Below are 22,082 nucleotides of genomic sequence, written 5' to 3'. Positions count from 1 at the left end.
ATTAACGGGGGGGGGGGGGTCTGCTTTGATAACGTTCATTGCTATTAAAGATGCAGCTCCAGTTCAGAATAATACACGATCCTATCGGCCTGCCTGAATAACACACTATTCTATTGCCCTGCCTGAAGTTTTATTTCCAGACAGTCTTGCAGTGCAATCTCCTCAAGTTGTCAAGCAGTGGAGTGATTCAGAGTTTACTGACAGTGCTGAAAAACAGAGTGTCGCACAAGAAGTTGAGGTAAACCCCAGTGTATTTATTGTTGGTTTTGCACTTAGTGGCATACTGTTTTGAGTGTCAAATGGTCAGCACCAAAGTCTTGAATAGAGTTTCTTGCTAATATTGAAAAACTTCAGTGCTGTGTTATATAATCAGCTGGAGCAAACTCTGAGGAAGTTTAGTGTTCAGATCTTGAAGAATGCTTTCATTTAGCAACTCAACGAACCTTTTCAGTGTAAGAAAAAACAAACCCCAGTGCTTCTCTGTCTTCATATTCTTTTCAACCAGCATTGTATATGGAAAGCAGTTTGAAGGCTCTTCAGAATGTGCACATGTAATAAGCTCTACATATAGTTGTGAAGCCATTACTCTTACAGCAAAACTTTAAACTTTATCAGTAGTTACTGTTTTAATATGGCAAATGTTAATGGTTATTGCATTTTCCCTGTTCTGTTTTCAGCCTAAGAAGGAAGTAAACGATAACAAACAAAAGTTTCTAAAGAAGGACAAGGTAGCATTTGTGACTAGCATGGCTACTGTTGCCACACAGACAAGTAAGCGGATATAATTTAATGCTTGCTTTTGTTTTCTAAATATTAGGTAACATGTTCTACGTGCTTTATAAGCTGTTCTATATTTTTTGTTGCATGATTTTTAAAGCTAGGTATATTGTAATCTCTAGAATACTAGGGAGAGTGTTTGGTACTGGGTAGAGGTACTAGGGAGACCCAGGCTCAAACATTCACTTAATCATGAAGCACAGTGACCTTAGGCCATTCATTCTCAGCCTAAAATAATTTTTTAAGGATACCGTGAAGACAGATTGGAAGAGGGAAAGTCCATATACACAGTCATGAGCTTCTTGGAGGAAGGGTGCAGTAAAAAAAATTAACTATAGATTGTGCTGTGGGAGTTTCTTTTGTTAAAAAGAAAATATTTCCGATTTCTCACTGCTTAATTACTGACAGCGTTTTGTAGTTGGTATTTGGGTGTGTTGTTGGTATTGCTGACTTGTTAAGCAGTCTGATTTATATTGTATTGGGTGGGATGAGTATCTTGTTTACTATTATGTGGGTCTAGAAAAATCAAAGGCGAGTTAACGTTTTAAACCTAAGTCATTTTAATACAGTGAATGGCACTGCGAATTCTCAGCTAGGAAACAGTGACTTCTTCAATCCTTTTCTGAATGAACATCAGAAAATAGCAGTGAAAAGAATACTTAGTGGTGAATGTCGCCCCATGCCTTATATTATTTTTGGGCCTCCTGGAACTGGCAAAACTGTAACAGTAATTGAAGCAGTTTTACAGGTAAGGATGAATGGTGTAACTGGGACTTGCTGCTGTAAAATTTAATACAAGACTTATTAAATCATAACTTTTAATTCATTCAGTCATAATCTAATCATAGTTACTAATTAATTCCATTTTTTATTTTAAAAGTTGGGGGGGTCAGCAAACCTAAGACTATGTCTGCAATAGGGGATTTTATGAATTAAAAATAGGGTTTGTCATTTGTGTTGTCTATCCTAAGATAATTGCAGTAATTTTGGTCTAAACACTACTGCTATTAAGAAAACCAGCTCTTTGCTTAAGAAGTTGTGTTGCTAGAAAGCATTCCATTGTAGATCAGAATCAGCCATCTGAGAATTATAGTTTTTGTAACTATAGTTGATAGATAAAAAGGTTGTTCAAAAAATGTTATGCTTATATGGACCAGCAGTAGCTCCAGTCCTTTCCCCAGAGATATTCTAAGTGGATGTTGAATGGGAAATAATATTTTGAATGTAGGTTATTTGTTTTAAAGGGCAGATACTTTTCTTATAATAACGCAGAAAACTTGTGTACCAGATCTTGTTTTGTTTACAAAGGTGTTACTGTTTATTGTGAATATCCCAATAAATGGGACAACTGTAGAAAAACATGTTGTGCAGCTTTTCCCCTTTAAAATTTTAGGTGCATTACAATGTACCATACAGCCGAATCCTAGTTTGTGCACCATCAAACAGTGCGACAGATCTGATTTGTTTACGACTTCATGATAGCAACTTGTTAAAGCCCGGAACTATGGTCAGAGTGAATGCATCCAGCAGAAATGAACAGGTAAAGCTGAACTTGTTTTGTTCAGCTTTATTCTATATAATTGTATAGTTTCTTCATCAGCTTCTCTTCTTTGCACTTTCCTGTACAAATTAAGCATTTGCATGTTAACATGAACAAACATTTAAGGTTTTTATCATTTTTAAAACAACTTTTACTCTGAGTGATTTGTCATTGATGAAAGGCCAGCCAATCAGATCTCCTCAAGTCAGTCTGGGGGGCAGAAGGCAGTACAAGTGTCATAGACCAAGGTAATACAGTTCCATGACATCTTTGGTGCTGAAATTTATGTAAAGTTTGTGAACTGAATTCCCCCGTGTTGATTCTTTTGCCTTTATTTGTAATATTTAGTGCTTGGCTTTCTGACGAACTCAGCCAGCTCAAAACCACTTTGAATAGGTCAATAAATAAATAAATAGTTGTAGCACTCCTTCTGACTGTGGATCTCACTTATGCAGATAAATTATTCCTGGACAGCTGGCCTGTTTCTGCATAGAGGGTGACTGAATAGAAAAGCTAAGACTGTAGTTATTGTACGTCTTGCTGAGATTGGAGGCTCCAGAGCTGAAAACTTTGTGGAAGAAATAAATATACTTGAGAGTTGAAACTTGTAGAAAAATAGGACTGATGGCCAAGCATGATACATTGTTTCCAGGTCCATCTCAGGGTCCTTTCAGCAGCCATGCTATGGAAGTGCTGTACTTAAAACTTGGTTCTTAGGTGAATGGGAGCCTGGCACAGGTCAGGACTGGGGCATATGGGGAGAGGGGCCTTAAGCATTCCTGCTGTGCCATTTCCATGTCCCAAAACAGTCCCGGGGATCTACTGTTTGCTCAGTCAGGGAAACATACTTATACTGATGGGCTGTGCAAAAGTTTCTGCAATAGGGCGAAAGTTCCTCAGAGCCATTTCACATTAAAAAAATATCACAGGCAGCACTTTGAGCAGCCTCCACAGTAAGCCATGGTCTCATTCTGAATTGCGGCCCCATGTGCCTGAGAGTTAAATTGTGAGCACAGAACTCCCAAAGAATGTGTGCTGATAGGATCTGGGGATTTACCTGGTATCCAGTATATTATTTAGTTGTAGTTCTATTAACTCTTAAAACTGGAGTCAACACTTCGCTTCAGCATAAAGCTTAGGAAAGTTAGTGATAGTCCAGTTTACATGATCTTTCCTCACTAACTGTAGGGCCAAATGTGCAAGCAAAAAATGTAACAAAAGGCCACACTTGTGACATTGTATAGAACATCTTGAGCAAATGAGGCAATGAGGATCGGTTTCAAACAGCAGCCTCTTATAATTTCTGTTGCTCAGAAACACAGTCAAAATAGCTTAAATTTTTTTTCATGGTACCTCTAGTTATTGGAATTAAAATCAAGTATGCTGCCAATATAGAAAGCGGTCTATAGCTTTTCAATTTTTAAAATGACACTTGGAATGTTGGTATTTTGCCATTGGTGTTTATTAGCTTTAGAATGAAGAACACATTCCTTGTTTGTGCTTACTTTCAGTATCTGAATGATGTAATAAAGCTTTACTGCAAAGACGGAGAAGACATTTGGCAAGCATCTCGGTTTAGGGTAATTGTTGTCACATGCAGTAGTGCTGGAATGTTCTGCCAAATAGGAATAAGGTATGTGGTGAATGCATATTTGGGTGAAAAACCTAGAACAAATCTGGGACATGCAACTCTTCACAAAACAGAGGATAACCAAAGAGTCAAAACTACCCACAACTGTCTTTCTGACACAGTGTCTTGTGTTATACTTTTTAATTGAATGGTACAGCATATATCTTTTATAACTTTTGCTGCCTCCATAGGACCACCTCCTCATATTATTTCTTAATGTTATGAGAAAAATGACATGTTGCAATATCTAGTGATAATATATGTCAAGTGTACAAAGAAATAAGTTACTGTAGTTTTTGCACAGCAGTGCGGAATGTTCGAATTTAACATACTTTCAATGAAAAGAATAGAGTATTAAGTTCTTCCATTCAGTGGGCTGTTTGACCCTTCACTGCCTTACACAATTGTCTGGAGTACAGAAAGCAAAGTGGTGCCTGGCCAACCACTAGGGTTTTCTGTTTATTAAGGAGAAAGGGACTTGTGTACTTAGAGAACCCTGGTTTTCTGGAAAATTGGTAAATACCATAAATATGAGTGCTGATTCGGCATGTTTTTAATAATTATATTTAGTAAAAAGCTTTTTTAAAGGTACACTGAGTTCATTTTGCCCTCACGTGGATGACTCAGGCTAGCCCAATTTTATTAGATCTCAGAAGCTAAGCAGGGTTGACTGTAGTTAGTGCTTGGATGGGAGGCCACCAAGGAAATCAAGGACTGCTCCACAGAGACAGGCAATGGCAAACCACCTCTGTTTGTCTTTTGCCCTGAAAACCCCAAGGAGTCCCCATGAGGTAGCTGTGACTTGACAGCACTTTCCTCCACCACTACTGTATTAATTTTATGCCCCAATAACAAAAAATATGTGAACTAAAATATATGATTGTGGAAAAATTTATGCAGAAGTTGATTTGATTGGAATGATACTGTATAGCTTGAAATTCCTTTAAATGGTTTGCATTTAGGGGGGAAATTAATGCATAGACACTGTTTTAGCACACCCCTCAAATGGTGCATTGAAAGCACACGTGAAGTTACCTTACAATGAATGGTCCATCAAAGTCAGTATTGCTTACTCCAACTGGTGGTGGCTCTTCTGGATCTCAGGGAGAAGTGTTTGGTATCACCTCCTCTCTGATCCATTTAACTGGAGAAGCTGCGGGTTGATCAGGGGACCTTACTCTGCCAAACAGATAGTTTAACACGGAGCCACTGCCTCTCCTCAATCATAACTGTTCCATTTCAACAGAATTTAATCCTCTTCCACAGAAATCCCAGGGACTCCTAGGTTTTTCTGTCATGTTCCATAGCATCACTTGCATTATCTTGTTACTTCCATATGAGATTACTGACTACAGTGTCCCTTCTCCATGTGTAAGAAGAGAAACAGAAATAAGAATTTTAGTTTGGGTTTTGGTTTGACCTGCCCAGGTGATTTTATAACTCGGTTTTTATTTGGGTTTTTGTTGTGGCTTTATCTCTTCTCCCTAGTTTACAAATCAGCAAAAAAAATGCCTGCTTGCATAAATTTCCTAAGGATAATCACCTGGAAAAATACTAATTCCAACTTTGAAACAGCCAAGCTTTCCTAATACTGTATTAGCAATGGCATCAATTCATTTTAATTTTACAAAGCCGTGAATCTTTAGAAACAAAACTTTTCTCCCCAGATCTGATTATTGATCAAAGGTGGTGCTTTCTTGGAACAGGAAGTATAACGGAAAAGCCCAGGAAGTGGAGGAAAATTGAATAACTTCTTTGCTTTTTGAGAAACAGAGCCAGTTCGGTTCTACTTTTTAAAGTCTACAGATAAAGTCTGTCCATGGCTGAGCAGAGGTCACTCAGCTGTGCTAGAAATGAAAAACAATCCAGCATTTTTTTCTCTTTGCTGGCATTTTCTAGGCCTTTTTCTGTTTTCCAAAGCACAGCCATTTTAGAATCTTCTGTGTTTTTCTTTCTAAAAATCAAACTACAGCCTGTCTCTCTCGGAGACAAAAGTATCTTTAATCCTGGCTGGAAAACAGCAAGGGAGGACCAGTTTATGAGTTCTAAAGGTCAGTTGCATGTTAGAGAGAACACAGACCCAGAGATACACCTGGTGAGCTCATACAGTTTCTGGAGTCCAGATAAAGCCTGAAGGGGGGTCTACTCTGTCTTAATCACACTGGGGCACTTTCAACATGTTCAAAGCATGTAATTGTGCATATTCATTTTGCTTCACTGTGGTACAACCAGTCAGTATTTTGAACAGGGTATAAGTAGACCCCAAAATTAGCAATGGGTGGCCTTTTCTGTAGCGGAGGTGCCCCTGCTATAACAGTCTATCATCCACAGTACCTGTCGGGTAATTACCCTGTCTCTGGGTGTGTCTTCTGCTTTGTTCTCTAGCAAGATAGGGAGAGACATTGTGGGTAGTGCCAATTGCTTGCTATGTGTCTGCTGCTGAATAAATGCTTCTTTGGACAAGAACTTGTTTCTGTGAATCTCTGGGAAGCAGGAGTGAGAATGGAGGTAGCTCCCAGACAGTGCTGATCCTTCTCAAGGGAAAAGGATCTGATCATTTTTCCAATCTGTGTCCGTGTAGATTCTTGAGAAGGTGGAAGCCAAAAACCATAGTGGCAAGCACCATGAGGAGATCACTACCTTAAAGCCATTTTTGCTTTAAAAAGAGAAGTGTGATACAAACATACCTGTGATCAGGAAGGTGTATTTGTAGCATGGTGAAATTATTACAGATGAGATAAGAGAAATCCTCTGAATTTTGCATGGTTTTGTACCTTTCACCCTCAAAACAAGAAAGTGCCATAGGGAGGGAACCCATGTATGCTGCTCTGAGCATCTTGGAGAATTGAACATCTTTTATATCTCTTGGTTGTGCAGAATGACTTAACAGTGCCATGTGTAGGGGTATGTGAGATAAAAGTTAGAAACCCTAAAAATCAATAAGAAAATGAGAGATGCTAATCGCAGCTGGGTCTGCTGGAGGTTGCAGAGGTGCACATTATTAAAATGATGTGTTGGATGGGACTGTACTCTAAAGCCATGGTAACTACACATTTTTCCATGGTGAAACATGGAAAGTCACATTGACATATTGTGTGTAACATATATAACTCTGGTAATACGTAATGCTCTTCAGCAGTATCGAAATACTGTGTTGTATATATTACTTTGGCCCAATTCTTGGAATTTGTTTGCTTAGATACTACCACATGGTGGCAGAATAGTTTCAGCTTTTGCTCTGTAACTCTAGGATTGGACACTTCACACATGTATTTTTGGATGAAGCAGGCCAGGCAAGCGAACCTGAATGCCTAATCCCATTGAGCTTGATTTCTGAAGTCAGCGGGCAGGTTTGTATTCTTTTTCCTGTATCCAAATCAAGCAACATATTTTCTTTACCTTCATTCCAATTGAACATTTTCTAATTTTTCTTTTCTAGTTGATCTCCTTGTGTAATGAACTGATATTCTTAGGATGGAGAAGAGTCTTTATCTAAAGGTCTTATTTTCACAATGATGATTTAAACAAAAGCACATGAGAGATAAAGGTGTCAATGTTTTTAATTTTAAGTATCACATTGCGGCAAGCCCTAATACAGCAGCATATGAAACATTTTTAGACCTTAGGCCAGTAGTATATCACAGGCTTTGCATATAGAATAGAGATTCAGTTTCTGTGTCTCCAGGTACAAATGGTGGATCTTGGTAGTAGAGTGATTGGGGAGAGGGGGGGCGCAAGTGCTGAAGGCCTTGGAAAGTGGCCCCACCCAAGTGAATACGGTTTCACATATGCTGTGTCCAGTTCATTTTTTTTTCTTTCAACTCCGTCCCTATTTATTTTGCTGGGTATGCTGTAATATTTTTGGTAAACAAGAATAGAATGAAGCAAGATCATACATTCTCAGATCATGTGTTTGGTCAAGACACAAATTAGCATATTTTTTGGTGTTAAAATTATATAAAATTTTAATTCTTGCTGTAAAAATATTCATGCAGAAAAACATATTTCTACTTTCAGATTGTACTTTCAGGTGATCCAATGCAGCTAGGTCCAGTAATAAAATCTAAGCTTGCTGCAGTTTATGGATTAAATGTTTCCCTGCTGGAGAGACTGATGTCTCGGCCTTTGTATTGGAGAGATGAGAATGCTTTTGGTGCTTGTGGGTCATATAATCCTCTGTTGGTAAGTTTAGTTGGGAATGCTCTTCACTCTAAAATCTTAGATTCTTGTTTTACCTTTTCTGATACATGAAAATAGAGTTTAAATTTAGGACTAAATGTGTTAGATTGCTTGGTCAGTAGCATAATGTTTTTATTGTAGTACTAGCAATAAAGTCTATTTTAGTTTCAAATAAAATGGACTTTAGTAAGTTGTGGAGAAGACTCAACTCACTGCTTCATTCCCTCGGTAGCTGAGCTGCTGAAGTGGGAGCAATGTCCCTTGGTGTGTGTTAAGGAGGCCATGGTAAATTGGGTGGGGGGCGGTTGTTGTGTGAACGTTCCTCAGGAGGAGGGTGTGCATGTCGGGGATTGAGGAGGCTCTTCCTTGGCTGGTGGGGGGTGTCATTTTTTTGAGAGGATAAGGCATGCTAGGGTTTCAGGAGGGTGGTTGTTTGGTCCTGGGGTGGAAGGGGGGAGCGCAAGGCGGATTGGGGTGGCTCTCTCGCTGGCCTGGGTGGTGTTCTTTTAGGGAAGGGGTAGGGCATGCTGGGGTTTGGGGTGGGTGGTCACTTGGTGTGGGGGTTGGGAGGAAAGTGTGCACATGGGGGATTGGGGAGGGTGAAGTGTGCACATGTTATTATTATTATTATTATTATTTGTTTCACTTTTATACCGCCCTCCCCCAGGGGGCTCAGGGCGGTTCACATCATAGTACAACAAGTGAATAACAAGATAAAATACTAAAACTTCATAATGGTTAAAGCAAGCGCTCTAATTTAAACAGTTAAAACAAATTAAAGCAGATGGTACCGCTTTGTGGCTCCACTTCCCTAAAGTGGAGTGTGAGTCTTAGTTGTTATTAATGGGCACCTATCAAGCAGAGCCCAGCCTCCCCAAAAGCCGTGAATAACTCAGTCTTACAGGCCCTCTTGGAAGACTCTGCCCCAAGGTCCGCAGAACCCGGTTTAACTGGAGGAGAGCATTCCACCAGGCAGGGGCCAGGGCCGTAAAGCCCTGGCCTGGTGGAAGCCAGCCGCATCATAGGGGGGCAAAAGGGATCTCCAGTAGGTTGGCCTCTGCCGAGGCGAGACCGGCGTGGGACATGGGGCCAGGCGGTCCCTAAAGGTCACGAAGATTGGGCAGCGTAAGGCCTTAAAGGTTAACACTAATACCTTAAGATGCTGAATTCAACTGGGAGCCGTGCGAAGTGCAACACGGAGTGTGATATGATCTAAAGGCACCACCCGTGAGCAGGCGAGCGCCGCATGCTGGATGATTTCAGTTCGGATCAGCCTCAGGGGTAGGCCGGCGTGGGGCCGGTTGCAATAGTCTAATCTGGAGGTGACGTTGCATGAATCACTTCAATGGCCAGATCCGCCCGGGAGAGAAGGGGCCAGCCGCCGGGCCTGGCGAATGGTAAAGCGCAACCCGGGTTACATGGAGCCACCTGAGTCTTCCATAGAAAGAAGCGAATCAGGTGGCCCCAGGCTCTGAGGCTGACCGGTGCCAATAAGGCCCCTCCCACCGGCGGCTGGAAAGCCTCCGCCCCCCTGCGACCTAGCCGAAAGGGACTTCCGTCTTGGCTGGATTCAGTTTTAACCTGCCATCAACCAACCAGCAACACTTCAAACAATGCTGTAGAGCTGCAGAGGCGCGTCTGCTCCCCCCTCCATCGACCAGAATGAGCTGGGTATCATCGAAGCGTACTGATGGCACTCCAGCCAAAGCTCCGTACCAGCTGAGCAAGAGTGCATATAGATGTTAAATAACAGCCCGGGGACAACAAGCTCCCTGAGGCAGCGCAATGAAGCGGGCACCTCCGAAGAGCTGCGGTCCGCACCACTTGCTGACTCGGTCCGGGCTTGAGGCAATCATTGGAGGACAGTACCTGCTTGCGGAAGCGGCCAGGCGGTGGGTCAAAGGTGGTAATTCCGACCCACATCAAAGCGCTGCGGTGAGATCCAATAGCACCAGCAGCGCCGATCCGCCCACCAGTCAAGCTGCATCACCGAGATATCTGTGACAGCGGCGAGAACAGTCTCCGTCCATGCCCAGCACGGAAGCTACGGACTGGAAAGGATCAAAGACCGTGTGTCCTCAATCCCTGAAGCTGCTCCAGCACCCGCTCTCTCAATTACCTTCCCAGAAGCGAAAGGTCGAAGCGAGCGTGTGGCGGTCCTGGATCACCCAGCCCGGTCTTTTTTAGAGTGGAAGGACCACTGCCTCTCCCCTTCAACCCACCCGGACAAACTCCTTGCTCAAGGGAGCAATTGATAATAATAACCAACAGGTGGGTGTAACTCCTCGGTATGCTTTTAATAAATAGCCAGGAGACGCGGATCAGAGACAGGTAGTAAGGTCTAACAGCAGCTAAGGAGCTCTGTCAACATCGCCTTCGAGAGCAGGGAAAACTGGGCAATACAGGGCCAAGAAGGCGGCAAGGAGCCTCAGTTAAGCTAATTGTCTCCAAAGGTGGCAGGAAGGTCCTGGCGGGCGGCGATTTTGTATCTGCAAAATGGCTCATAAAGCCTCGTATTAGCCCAGGTAATTGTTTTGGGCCTCTGAAGCAAGGTAAGGGATCAGTGATCGCGAGAACAGTTGTGCGGTGAGCTAGCGAGCCTTGGCGAGAGGAGAAAGCTCTTAGCCTCCTTAGTGCCATCTCATAATAGGCCTTCATAAAGCGTCCTATAAGATGTTCGGCGCAGCTTCGTCCGCGAGACTTCCTCCACACTGCGGCTCTAGCCGTCCTAAGAAACAGCTTCAAACAGTAGCTCCTCGTATCTGCGGAGACCCGGCCGGCCGAGATGAAGAGGGCGTCGGAGACAATAATCTGATGGCATCCTGAAAGAGGCCCGAAGTCGCCATGGATGAAACACCAGATCGCAACCACGTGCGGTGTCGACATGGGCCGTTGAAGTCCCCCAGAACAATAATTCTGGGGTACCTCAGCGCCCAGTCTGCCACCACCTCCAGCAGCAGCGGCAGGCATGCGTCTCCTGGGAGGCTATGCGGCCGGTACACCAGGAGGACAGCCAACTTCTCCAATGCCAACCACTCCGAGGCGGCCACCTCCCATACCCAGCTGATCTCAGGGACTGGGGATGGCCTAAAAGGGATGATATCGCCCGGACTAACAATGCCCGCGCCACCCCGGCCCTGTATTCCGGCGATGTCGGGGTGGAGAGCAGCGAGAAACCTGAGAGTGATCTCACCTAAAGGCGACAGTCTGCGCCTTCACCGCGCGCAGGTTTCCGGTGACTGCTCCAGGTCCATCTGCTGAACTCCAAGAAAGTCGGAGAACAGCGGGGTCTTGTGTATTTATGGACCACTGGCGACTATCAACACCAAAAAACCGAAGCAAGGGTGTCTCTGAACCCAGCCACCTTAGATCCCTTGGGATAGATGGTCGAGTCAGAAAGTGAACGAGCATAACCATATCTCGTCCACCTTCTCTCATATGGCCGCCGCCTACCGTCATACTTGCCCCGTCCCATTAGCACTGGGATCCCCAGCCCCAGGAAAGGTGCCCCCATCCCCGCTGTCCCCTCCTAACCCAACCCCGGCAACAACTCTCCACCGTAGGTGGACTCAGCTTGCCACTAATTAGCTAGTCTATTTAAACTAACACTACACAATACAATAGGCAAGCCAATACAAATATACTAACAATTAACCTATCACTATTCTAATGCTAACCTACTACAATCCTATAATCAACAGTTTTTATATAATAGCAATAATAGCTATACAGAATTACAAATGGTAGTTTCGGTAGTGATTAGGCAGTAAAAGAAAAAGAAAAAGGGGGACACATATGTCCAGATGTCCGCTATACAGTTACCCAGAGCTCTCACCAATGGGCTGTTGATGGAATCTACAAAGCGGCTACACAACAAGCTGGTCTGGGGAATGATGGTTAAGTGCTTCGAGGGTAGCGTCAGTGGCCACGTATAACCAGGAGATGGCACTAGATCATATTCATCGTATCGGGTGGAAGCTTCTGCCACCAGTTTCCAACCCTTCAGATTGAACCATAATTAGTAAATTCCGCGAGTTCAACTGGTAGATCAAAAGGCTCCCTGCTGGCTACATCTCCTTGAACTGGCCATTACATCTCCTTGAACACAGTCATCCCACATGGGGGATTGGGGGGTGTTCCTCACCGGGCCATATGATTCAGGATGGAGGGGATTCTGGAGAGCTTTTGGGGAGGCTGGTCGCTTAGTATGTGGGATGGGAAAAGGCAGGAGGAGGGGGGATTATGGAGGTGTGGTGTCGGCTTCAGGGCAGTGGCGGCTTCCTGCCTAGAGTCCAACATGCTGTTTGAGGTGGAGGAAATCAGGGTAGCCTGGGCCAGACTCTGGGTTAGCGGTGGCTTCCCAAGCGCTGCTTTAGAGGTCAGTGTGCTATTTGTTGTAGGGTGGGGAAAACAGGGAAGCCTTGGCCAGGATGGGTAGGTTTGGGCAGGGTGCAGGCCAGCGGGCTCACAGGACACACAGGGCTTGGGCACTATGCATCCTGTACGGCTATTGGCTAAGGGTTCATCATCAGATGTTCAAACCCTTAGCCAGTTATATATGGTAAGATAAGATGTAGTTCTATGGGGCAGAACCACTTCATGTAATGCATCTGATGTATATGGATGCTACCTCACAGAATGCAAAATCTAAAGCTCATTATAAGTACCGTATATACTCGTGTATAAGTCAAGTTTTTCAGCACATTTTTTGTGCTGAAAAAGCCCCCCTCGACTTATACATGAGTCAGCTGCATTTTAAAAACTATTTTAGGGTTTTTACTTTGTCGGCCGCCAGGGGGCGCAGTTTTTAGGCTAGCTGCACCAAAATTTCAGGATATCATCAGGTGACACTCCTAATGATACCACCCAAGTTCAAGGGATCCAAAGGTATGGCCCCTTAAAGAGGGTGCCCCCATCCCCCATTGTTTCCAATGGGAGCTAATAGTAGATGAGGCTACATTTTGAGGGTCCATAACTTTGGACCCCTTGAACCAAACTTCACCAAACCTGGGTGGTATCATCAGGATAATCTGTTGTTGATACCAGCCAGGTTTGGTGGTGTTTGGTTTAGGGAGTCCAAAGTTATGGACTCCTAAAAGGGGTGCCCCATCCCCCATTGTTTCCAATGGGAGCTAATGGTAGATGGGGCTACATGTTGAGGGTCCATAACTTTGGACCCCCTGAACCAAACTTCACCAAACCTGGGTGGTATCACCAGGAGGGTCTTCTAAAGATACTCTGAAATGTTGGTACAGCTAAGATAAACATTCCTCCCCTTACCAAAAATCCAGTTTTGAAGGATTTTAACTCTGGTGTTTTAGCTTGGTTGCTGGTTGAGTGAAGGTTTTTGTACTTTTAAAGTTATTGTTGAGACCATATTGTTTTTATTGACTCCCTTTTACACTTACAGAGCTAGTTTACTGTTTTTCTTTGAAATAAATATTCAAAAACATTTAACCTACTGATGCCTCAATTAATGTAATTTTATTGGTATCTATTTTTATTTCTGAAATTTACCAGTAGCTGCTGCATTTTCCACCCTCGACTTGTACGTGAGTCAATAAGTTTTCCTAGTTTTTTGTGGTAAAATTAGATGCCTCGACTTATATGCGGGTCGACTTATACACGAGTATATACGGTAGGCAAGTAATTTCATCAGGTCTCTGGAATATGTGCAATCTCCAGCTGCATTGTGGCCTCAAGGTTCTAGACGTATGGCTCCCTTCTCCCAGAAGCATCTGGCTGACCACATGAAGAAAAAGGATGCTAGACTAGGTGGACCTTTTTAGTCTACTTCAGGCAGGGTCTCACCAGCTTCAAAAATTTTCCTTGCAGGTTACCAAGCTTGTGAAGAATTACAGATCTCATGCTGCACTGATTTCATTGCCATCCAAGCTCTTTTACCACAAGGAGCTAGAAGTCTGTGCCGATCCATCAGTGATAAACTCTTTGTTGGGATGGGTGAAGTTGCCAAGGAAAGGTTTTCCACTCATTTTTCATGGAGTGAGGGTAGGTAACAACCTTTTATCCAAATAGCTCTTTATAAATAAACTTTGTTTTAAAATGTCAGATTCTGAAACAAGATTCTATAGACACATTTTTATGCACTTCAATTTGAATAAGCAGAAATATACATTATATACATTTTTTGGTTAAAAAGGTATCTGCAGTTTGCTTTGTTTTCTAGACTTCAGAAATATAAGCATTTTTAGAATAATAGTTTTGTTAGCAACTAGAGGGCAATAAAGGGACATGTATTTAATTATGGCTGTTTTTAAAAAACTAAAAGCATTTAAGTAGAAGTCAGTAGATAGGTTTTTTATGACTTGCTACTTTCTTTCAATAAGGCTGCAGCCTATCACAATAGCTTTAGAGGCTGGGATGTGCAGGTAAGAAAGTGCATGGCAGAAAGTGCACTGTGAGTATTGTTGTCATATCAGAAAATAGTTCTGGAAATATCAGAACAATACTCCTGATACTTAATGAAAAGACAATCTTGTCTTTGCCCATAAGGAACTGAGCCAAATGGGGCAAAGAGTGCTTAGTAGGTTCCTAATCTTTGCAGCAAGCTATAAAAGCTTGTCCTGTGAGGAAGGAGGGAAGGTAGAAAGCCATGCTGCTGTTGCAGCCCATGGTGAAGAAAATCAGATGTGGTGAATTTGCTGCCTGTGGTCACCTGTCAGGAGCTTCTGGCCTGCAACTAGAGCTCGTGAGAGATTCTGTTTGCTTAGGTACTATCGGGGTAGCACAGTAGGTTCTACTTTTGTTCTGTAACTCTGGGATTGGACATCCAAGGCTGCAATGGATGCCCACATTCTTTTGCATGATTGATTGAGTTGCAAGATGTGAGAACTGTTTCTGCCCATCTCCTAAACTACCGATACCTTGCTACAACACTGTCACTGTTGTGGGAGTTGCTATGCCAGCTGCATGAGAGTGCCCTTGGCAAGGCACATATAGCCCATAACTGTGTTTTTAACCCACTTTGAATAAAGTTCTCTCATTGGTCAAGTTCTATGGAATATGTTTTGAAGATTCATTTGCTGTTGAACTTCTGTGAAGCTGTCAGGTGTAGCTTTTTAGGGGGACTGTTAGTTTTTATTTGTATGGTCTTTCATAGAGTGCCATTTGGGCTATAAAACAGGATGTAAATTTTAAAATGCAACCAAAGTAAACTAGGTGAACCATTGGTCTGATCTGGCATAGCTGCTCTTAAGTTATCTTGGTCTAAATGGATTTTCTGTCACATTAATGCAGGGAAATGAAATGCGCGAAGGTCACAATCCCTCTTGGTTCAATCCTACAGAAGCAGTTCAAATAATACGTTATTGTTGCCTTCTTGCTAAAAGGATTAGCTACACAGTGTCAGAAGCAGACATAGGAGTAATTACGCCTTATCGTAAGCAGGTATGGCTTAATAATGGATTTTTATCATGATGGTGTTGCTGTTTTGTTCTGTATTTTTTCAAGTTTGTTTTATGTACTGTGTGTTTTGAGGGCTTTTTAATGCCATATTGTGAAGAATAAATGTCACAAACTTAAATACTTGTGAAGTTTTAAAAGTGAAATGCAAATCTTCTAGATTAGTGGGTTTAATAACACAGCTAAATTGTTGTAACATTTCCCAGTTTAGTCTGATAAAAATGACTTCTAACATGAGAAATTCCACATAAACAACCCCATCCAAAGGTGTCAGGCAGGTGGGGATGGCACTGCTTCAGCACCACTCCAGCCACTCCTAAGGGCTTTCCCACAGTGCAGGAAGCCTGCAAAAGTTTTTTTTAAGACTCACCTGAAACTGCCCCATAGGGGAAAGTGTAGATACACTATAGAAAATGTGGTATATCTCCGAGGCTGGGCCTGCTAGCACAAGTGAGCTAAATGGGCAGTGGAAGCCGACTGAGGTCATCTCCACCCCAGGAACGCTCCCGCAGCTCAAGGTAGCACAGGAGCGCTGATGGAGAGCTAGCCACCGCTGCTAACCATCCTAGAGCTCTTCAGCAGCTGGACACCAGCAGATTTGCCCCTCTACCAGGGTAAGTGCCCTGTGGAGGGCAAATCCACCAGCATAAGCTTGCACTGCCTCCAGATAAGGATTCAGCCCCCTCTAAATTGTGCTGCCCATCATGTTTCTCAATATGTGCTTTCTGTCTCTGATTTTGCAATCAGAAATTGTCAGTTCTATCAATAAAACACAACTTTACATAATATGAATGTGTGTATGCTTGTATACATCCCTGTCTCTTAAATTTCCGTAAGCTTTCAAGGACTTAAGCAAGCTAACCCCCCCCCCCTTTTTTTTTTCTTAAGTATTCTTAACTTTTGGGAGCACCTACAGGGACAATAAGGAAATGATCATGGGGGATATGTGCAGAATGAGGGAGCCTGGAGGAAGGAAAAGAGGTGCAGGTATTAATATACTGGTGCTAGAAGCCTCTGAACTAAGCTAGTTTCAGAGGGCAACCGTGTTGGTTTGCAGTGAAACAGATGGATTCAAGCCCAGTAGCACCGTGAAGATCAACAAGATTTTGGGTATAAGCTTTTGAGAGTCAAAGCTTGACATATCTGCTGAAGGGAGCTTTAAATCTTGAAAGCTTACATCCCAAAAATCTTGTTGGTCTGTAAAGTGCTCCTGGGCTTCAATCTAGCTGAGATAGGAAAGCTGGAAAGGCCAAGTTAGAAGAGGATACAGATGTAGTTTGTTTATGGGAAATCTCGTGTAGATCTGGATGTCACATACCCAAAAGTTCTTCAATCAAATGTAAAATTGTTATATTTTTGTTATATTTCTCTGTGTTAATCTGTTATCAAAAATACACAGTGTTGGCTAAAATCAGCCTGCCAATTCCCAAGGATTGGAAGGTAACAAAGGTAATAGTTTTTAAAAATTCATGAGGAGAACCACAGACTCATAGGCAAGTTAGCCCAATGTGTCTTCTAGATTAACTGATAGAAACTACTTGAATTCTTAAACGTGTAAACAAACCTTCTGTAAGAGCAGCTTTCAGTCCAACCTTTCTGGAGTTCTTTGAGCAGATGAGTAAACGCATGGACAAAGACAACTTGATAGGCATTATATACTTGGACTTCCAAAACTCATTTATCAGTCATCCCTCATTGAAAGCTCTGGTGTATATGTAGTAGTTATGAAACATGTAACAGTTTTTGTGGGTGAGAAAATGGTTAAAACAGGAACCAGAGTATACAAGTAAACAGTTTTTAGCAATAGAAGAGAAGTTTATAAAAGCTGGGGTGGGTAAAGAAGTTTCTCCCATAATGCCAAAAGTTATTAACTGCCAATGAGATTAGGCAATAGATTCAGAACAGGCCAGAGAAACTTACTTAAATCTGCAAGCAGGTTGTATGTTATTATCACAATTTACAATGTGATGACCACTAGTTTAGCTGACTTTAAATTGAAATAAAAGTCTGTCAATGACTATTAAAAATGGTGAATAAATTGAACATTTGTGTTCAAAGGTGGTAATCATCTAAATAACAGTGTCTGGGGAGGTTTTGACCTCCATGCCCTGTCTCTGGGATCTCAGGAAAGAAGTTTAAAACATTGTGTGAAAGAAGATGTTGGATTATGGAGCCCATTAGTCTGATCCTGTATGGTATTCCTTTTTTGTTACCTTCGATGTGCTGGAAAATAAATTCAAGAAGATGCAGTTGGACTCTTTAACATTTGAACTTTTTGTCAGACGATGTTCTTTAAAACGTTAGCCATGAATATGGTAACTTGAAAGTAATTTTTACATTGTCCTTTCTTCAGGTGGAAAAAATTAGACTTCTCTTGCACAGTGTGGATCTGAAAGACATCAAAGTTGGATCTGTAGAGGAGTTTCAAGGGCAGGAATTCCTAGTGATCCTCATATCAACAGTATGTAATAAGGCACTATCTGTGTATTCATTTGCATGCACCAAAATAAGTTTAAGGAGATAACTCAAGACTTGTATTATGATAGTGACCAGTACAGATATCAGATAGACATGCTGACTAAATATTATAAGACAGCCAGTGATGGTCCCTGTATGCGGAAAGCTTATTAAAATACTGTCCTGAAGTTAACAGTTTTTAGGGTGCATATCCACAATCGCATACTCTTATCTGTTTGTGTGAGAAAGAACGCTTCATGAATCTGACCTTTTTAACCTGCAGGGAATAATGTAGGTATAATTTTTTTTCTATTTTAATTAATCCAATATTGCAATAGGAAAAGCATCGGGGTTTTCTTCTACAAAAAAGCATTTCTGTAAAACTGCCTACAGCATTCTGGATCTTTGGGATTTAAAGTTGTTTCTGTTCTAGGTCCGGTCAAATGAAAGCTCATTTAATGAGGAGAGGCATTTTTTGGGCTTCCTTAGTAATTCAAAGCGCTTTAATGTGGCAATTACCAGATCCAAGGCACTGCTGGTTATCGTGGGAAATCCTCATGTGCTTGTTAAAGTAAGGCATTTCATTGAAAAGTGTTAAACTTCAGAAAGGGGATCAAGTTGCTGTTTTCCATCTAGTATGAAGTGTATTTTAGGCAGTGTTTACATTGGCTCAAGTCATCTCACATTGTCTCAAGTAATCTCACATTACATTGGCTCAAGTCATTTTCTATATGAGGAAATATACTTTCTGTAGATGAACTTTGGCCAGTCTCAATAGATGTGTGGCAAGAAAAGATTAAAATTAGGAATTTTGTAGTAACGGTTTAATCTTACACAGCCTTCAAACAGGCAAATCAAGGAATATCAGCAAATTTGGACAGTGAGTTCAATGTAACATTTGAAACCTCATCAGTAGTTGTCCAGGTGCAGCTCCTCCCCCAGCCTCCACCCTTGCAGGAGCCCCAAACCGTCTTCACTTACCTAGACCGGTGGTGGAAAAGCCGGTGGGAGCTGGGAATGGAGTTATGCCAAAGCTCCATCTTACTGCTAAGTCCCATGCCAGTCAGGAAGGCCAGGAGCCAGTCCTCCCCAATATCTGGCTCTTGCGACAATTGCTAGTCACTTGCCTATGACTAGAGTCAGCAACGTACTCACACCACAGCAGGGAATCTCTGGCAATTATCAGTGCTCTCAGTTAAAGACCAGTGGTGGGCATCTGGACAAGGAGAAAAGAAAATGGGACTTGCTCTGGCCAGGACACATAAAGTCAGGGAGATAGGGAGGGATTGGTCCAGGCTCAAGTGAGGGTGGGGTGTGAAATACAAACCATGAAGAGAGAATAAAAGAAGTCCTAAATCAGGCCAGGGAGTAAGGAGATGCTGAGACTATTTCTAAGGTTGAGCTCTCTCTCAGTGAAGAGGGCTGGGTGCAGCAGCCCTGATTATGAGGCCTGAGGAATCTCTTCAGGTGGAGCACTATAGTGGAGGGCAACCAAAGTGAACCAGCTTGCAGGGGGGCGAGAGGCTCACAGTAGCATCATGTATGGCGATGGCAAGTACCATCAAGTCACAGCTGACTTATGGCAACCTCTTAGGGATTTCAAGGTAAAAGTCGTTCAGAGGATCCTTGGTGGTCTCATTCAATATATCAAATCACAAATTAATAGTGCTGTAAACATACCCTTGAAAATAATTTGTATATATCTACATAAAACACAAATTAACATTATCTGCCTTCATGATACAGTTTTTAACATTTCGAGTATGTAAAACCACTCTGTACAAGACCATGGAGAATGAAATGCAGCCTGACCAAGTCATTGGTGATGTTCAGGTCGAATTTTTCATGTTAATTTTTTAAAATTATTATTAGTAAGCAGTTTGAAATCCATAGCTAAGGACATAAGAATGTTTCTGGTTAAAACTGAATGTCTCTTTAAGATAGCAAACCTGTAAACCCTGTTGAACACAGTGGGGGTTACTTCTACATAGTGGGGGGTGGGGAGCAGGCATAGGAGTATACTGAATATATCATGAGTTTTAAAAATCCCTCATGAATTTATCTAATATCTTTTTGCATCTGTTTGTACAAAAATGTTGCTAGAGTTATGTTGCTAGAGTTATTATTGATAATCAGCTACACATCAGCTAGAGTTATTATTGATAATCAGCTACACATTATTGATAATCAGCTACACATGATAATATATTGAGAAGGGGAAAGGGAATAAAACTATTGAAGTGAAATCCAGCTGCAAATACTGCCCTAATTTCTGGTTCTTCAGATTTATAATCAGTAGGCCATAACTGCAGCATCATCTGTTTTTCATTAAAAATAAAGATGGAAGAGTTGTTACAATTTTTGTTCTTTTTGGGCAGGATCCTTGCTTTAGTGCTCTCTTGGACTACAGTTTGTCCAATGGTGTTTACGTTGGCTGTGACTTACCACAAGAGCTGCGAAGTCTAGAACAGTGAATATATTTCAACGTTGCTGGACAAGTTAGAAGTGAGACTAAATAAATCAGCAGTTGCTCCTCTTCCATAAATCCATTTTTAAAGGGCATGATGGGGGAATAATGTTTACTTGTGTCACTGTATTTAAAAATGTACATATTGTTAAGAACTGCACACTTCACATGGTCTTATATAGCCAGTGCCACTAAGTACTGCTAGGATATTGCCATAAAAATGTGAAATAGCAAAGCCTTGTGGTCCAAAATTGGAGCTATGGGGGAAGTATTGGAATTACTAATATATACAATAAATTATTAAACTGAGCATTGACACACATACAGTATGACTTGTGTTAGTACAGAACTGTTCAACTGACTTGTACTCAAAAGACTCCTGGGTATTATGCTATATATGTGTATGTGTACGCACACATGCCCTATGTTTATGGAGTGTTTAGTATTAAGATGGCTATGTGTACTCTTCATTGTTTGCTTCATTGTCTGTTCAAAGGTATTACTAGCTCTCTTTTTTCTAAAGAACTGTAGGACTGTTGAGTAAATCATCCTGATCCTTGCTTTGCTGCCAAAGGTTTGAGTTAAAATATAAAGGTGGTATTTCACTGACAAATTACATCTTTTCCCTAAGTTCATAATTGTATTTTATGGTGTAAAAATTATATATGATTAAAGATTTCTGCATGTTGTCATGTACCTGAGTGCTTTGTAGATGCATTGGTGTAGACGAATAAGGTAAAATGCTGTGAAAGCGAGAAAATTGCCTATCATGGACTAGTCTTTGGGATATAGTGTAGCTGTATCCCAGTCTGATGCAATAACATTCTTGCACACTTTCTCCATGTAGATGTAAGCTCCATCATAATTTGCCATTCCTCTGAAGTCTTGTACTTTTCAGTTCAGTTAAGACATACAATGTTGAGTGCATCATTCCAAAATGGGGGGATTCCTTCTGAGTACCCACAGCATAGATAAAGATGTCCCTTTGTAAAGATGTTTAACAGTTTTGAGAACTCCTTTAAATACTGATACTTAGATGTGGACATTCTTTAGTAGTGATGGGTTGACCCCTATTAGAAGTAAGTTGGAGAAACAAAATGGTTGTCCACTGTCAATTTTCAGCAACTGTCCAGCCTCTGAATTGGGTCCAGTGCAGATTCTTTCCCTCATCCCACCACTCTTCCCTTTCTGAAACTCATCTGAACACAGCATGAAGAGTTTATGCCAAGTGTTACATTAGGGCTTGCTAGAATCTGGACTGACAGAATGTCCACAATGTCCAGAGCTGGCAAGAGCCACAGAAAATGCTTCTTTTCATTCTTGGTCCCAAGATCCAGAGCTAAAGAAAATACTTAACACTATTCCTGCTACAAGCCCTCCCAAGTGCCACCATATAAATGTACATTTAGCAAGGGAGGGGCAAGTTAAAATACATGTAATTCTGTGATATTGTCAACTTCAGGTGTAGTTTGCACAATCATAAGCAACTGGAGGGACTTGTGACATCTGATGGGTTTTATAACTTTCCAGCCTAGAATTGAGTTCCTGAAATGGCTGCCAAGATTCAAATGCTAATGCAGTTAACAGTGGTTTGGTGGAAAAGGGAGGAG

The 22,082-nt window shown here is 41.8% G+C and overlaps 1 protein-coding gene across 1 annotated transcript in view; it reads left to right on the top strand.

Annotated features, from left to right (window-relative positions):
* Positions 1-21,168, top strand: part of LOC125434360 (RNA helicase Mov10l1-like) — a 33,102-nt gene extending 11,934 nt beyond the window's left edge. Inside the window, exons 6-17 of the mRNA XM_048499630.1 lie at positions 129-238; positions 678-771; positions 1,347-1,525; positions 2,171-2,317; positions 3,829-3,950; positions 7,198-7,297; positions 7,965-8,129; positions 13,962-14,135; positions 15,384-15,533; positions 17,902-18,009; positions 18,439-18,576; positions 20,384-21,168. Coding sequence (XP_048355587.1) covers positions 129-238; positions 678-771; positions 1,347-1,525; positions 2,171-2,317; positions 3,829-3,950; positions 7,198-7,297; positions 7,965-8,129; positions 13,962-14,135; positions 15,384-15,533; positions 17,902-18,009; positions 18,439-18,576; positions 20,384-20,479 — 1,583 coding nt within the window. The 3' untranslated portion in view covers positions 20,480-21,168. The remainder of the gene's footprint in view (positions 1-128; positions 239-677; positions 772-1,346; positions 1,526-2,170; positions 2,318-3,828; positions 3,951-7,197; positions 7,298-7,964; positions 8,130-13,961; positions 14,136-15,383; positions 15,534-17,901; positions 18,010-18,438; positions 18,577-20,383) is intronic.
* The last annotated feature ends 914 nt before the right edge of the window (positions 21,169-22,082 follow it).

The sequence above is a fragment of the Sphaerodactylus townsendi genome, linkage group LG06 (genome assembly GCF_021028975.2).
Source record: "Sphaerodactylus townsendi isolate TG3544 linkage group LG06, MPM_Stown_v2.3, whole genome shotgun sequence".
Taxonomy (NCBI): Eukaryota; Metazoa; Chordata; class Lepidosauria; order Squamata; family Sphaerodactylidae; genus Sphaerodactylus; species Sphaerodactylus townsendi.
Note: the sequence above shows the minus strand (reverse complement) of the source record. Positions and strands in the feature narration are given on the sequence as shown.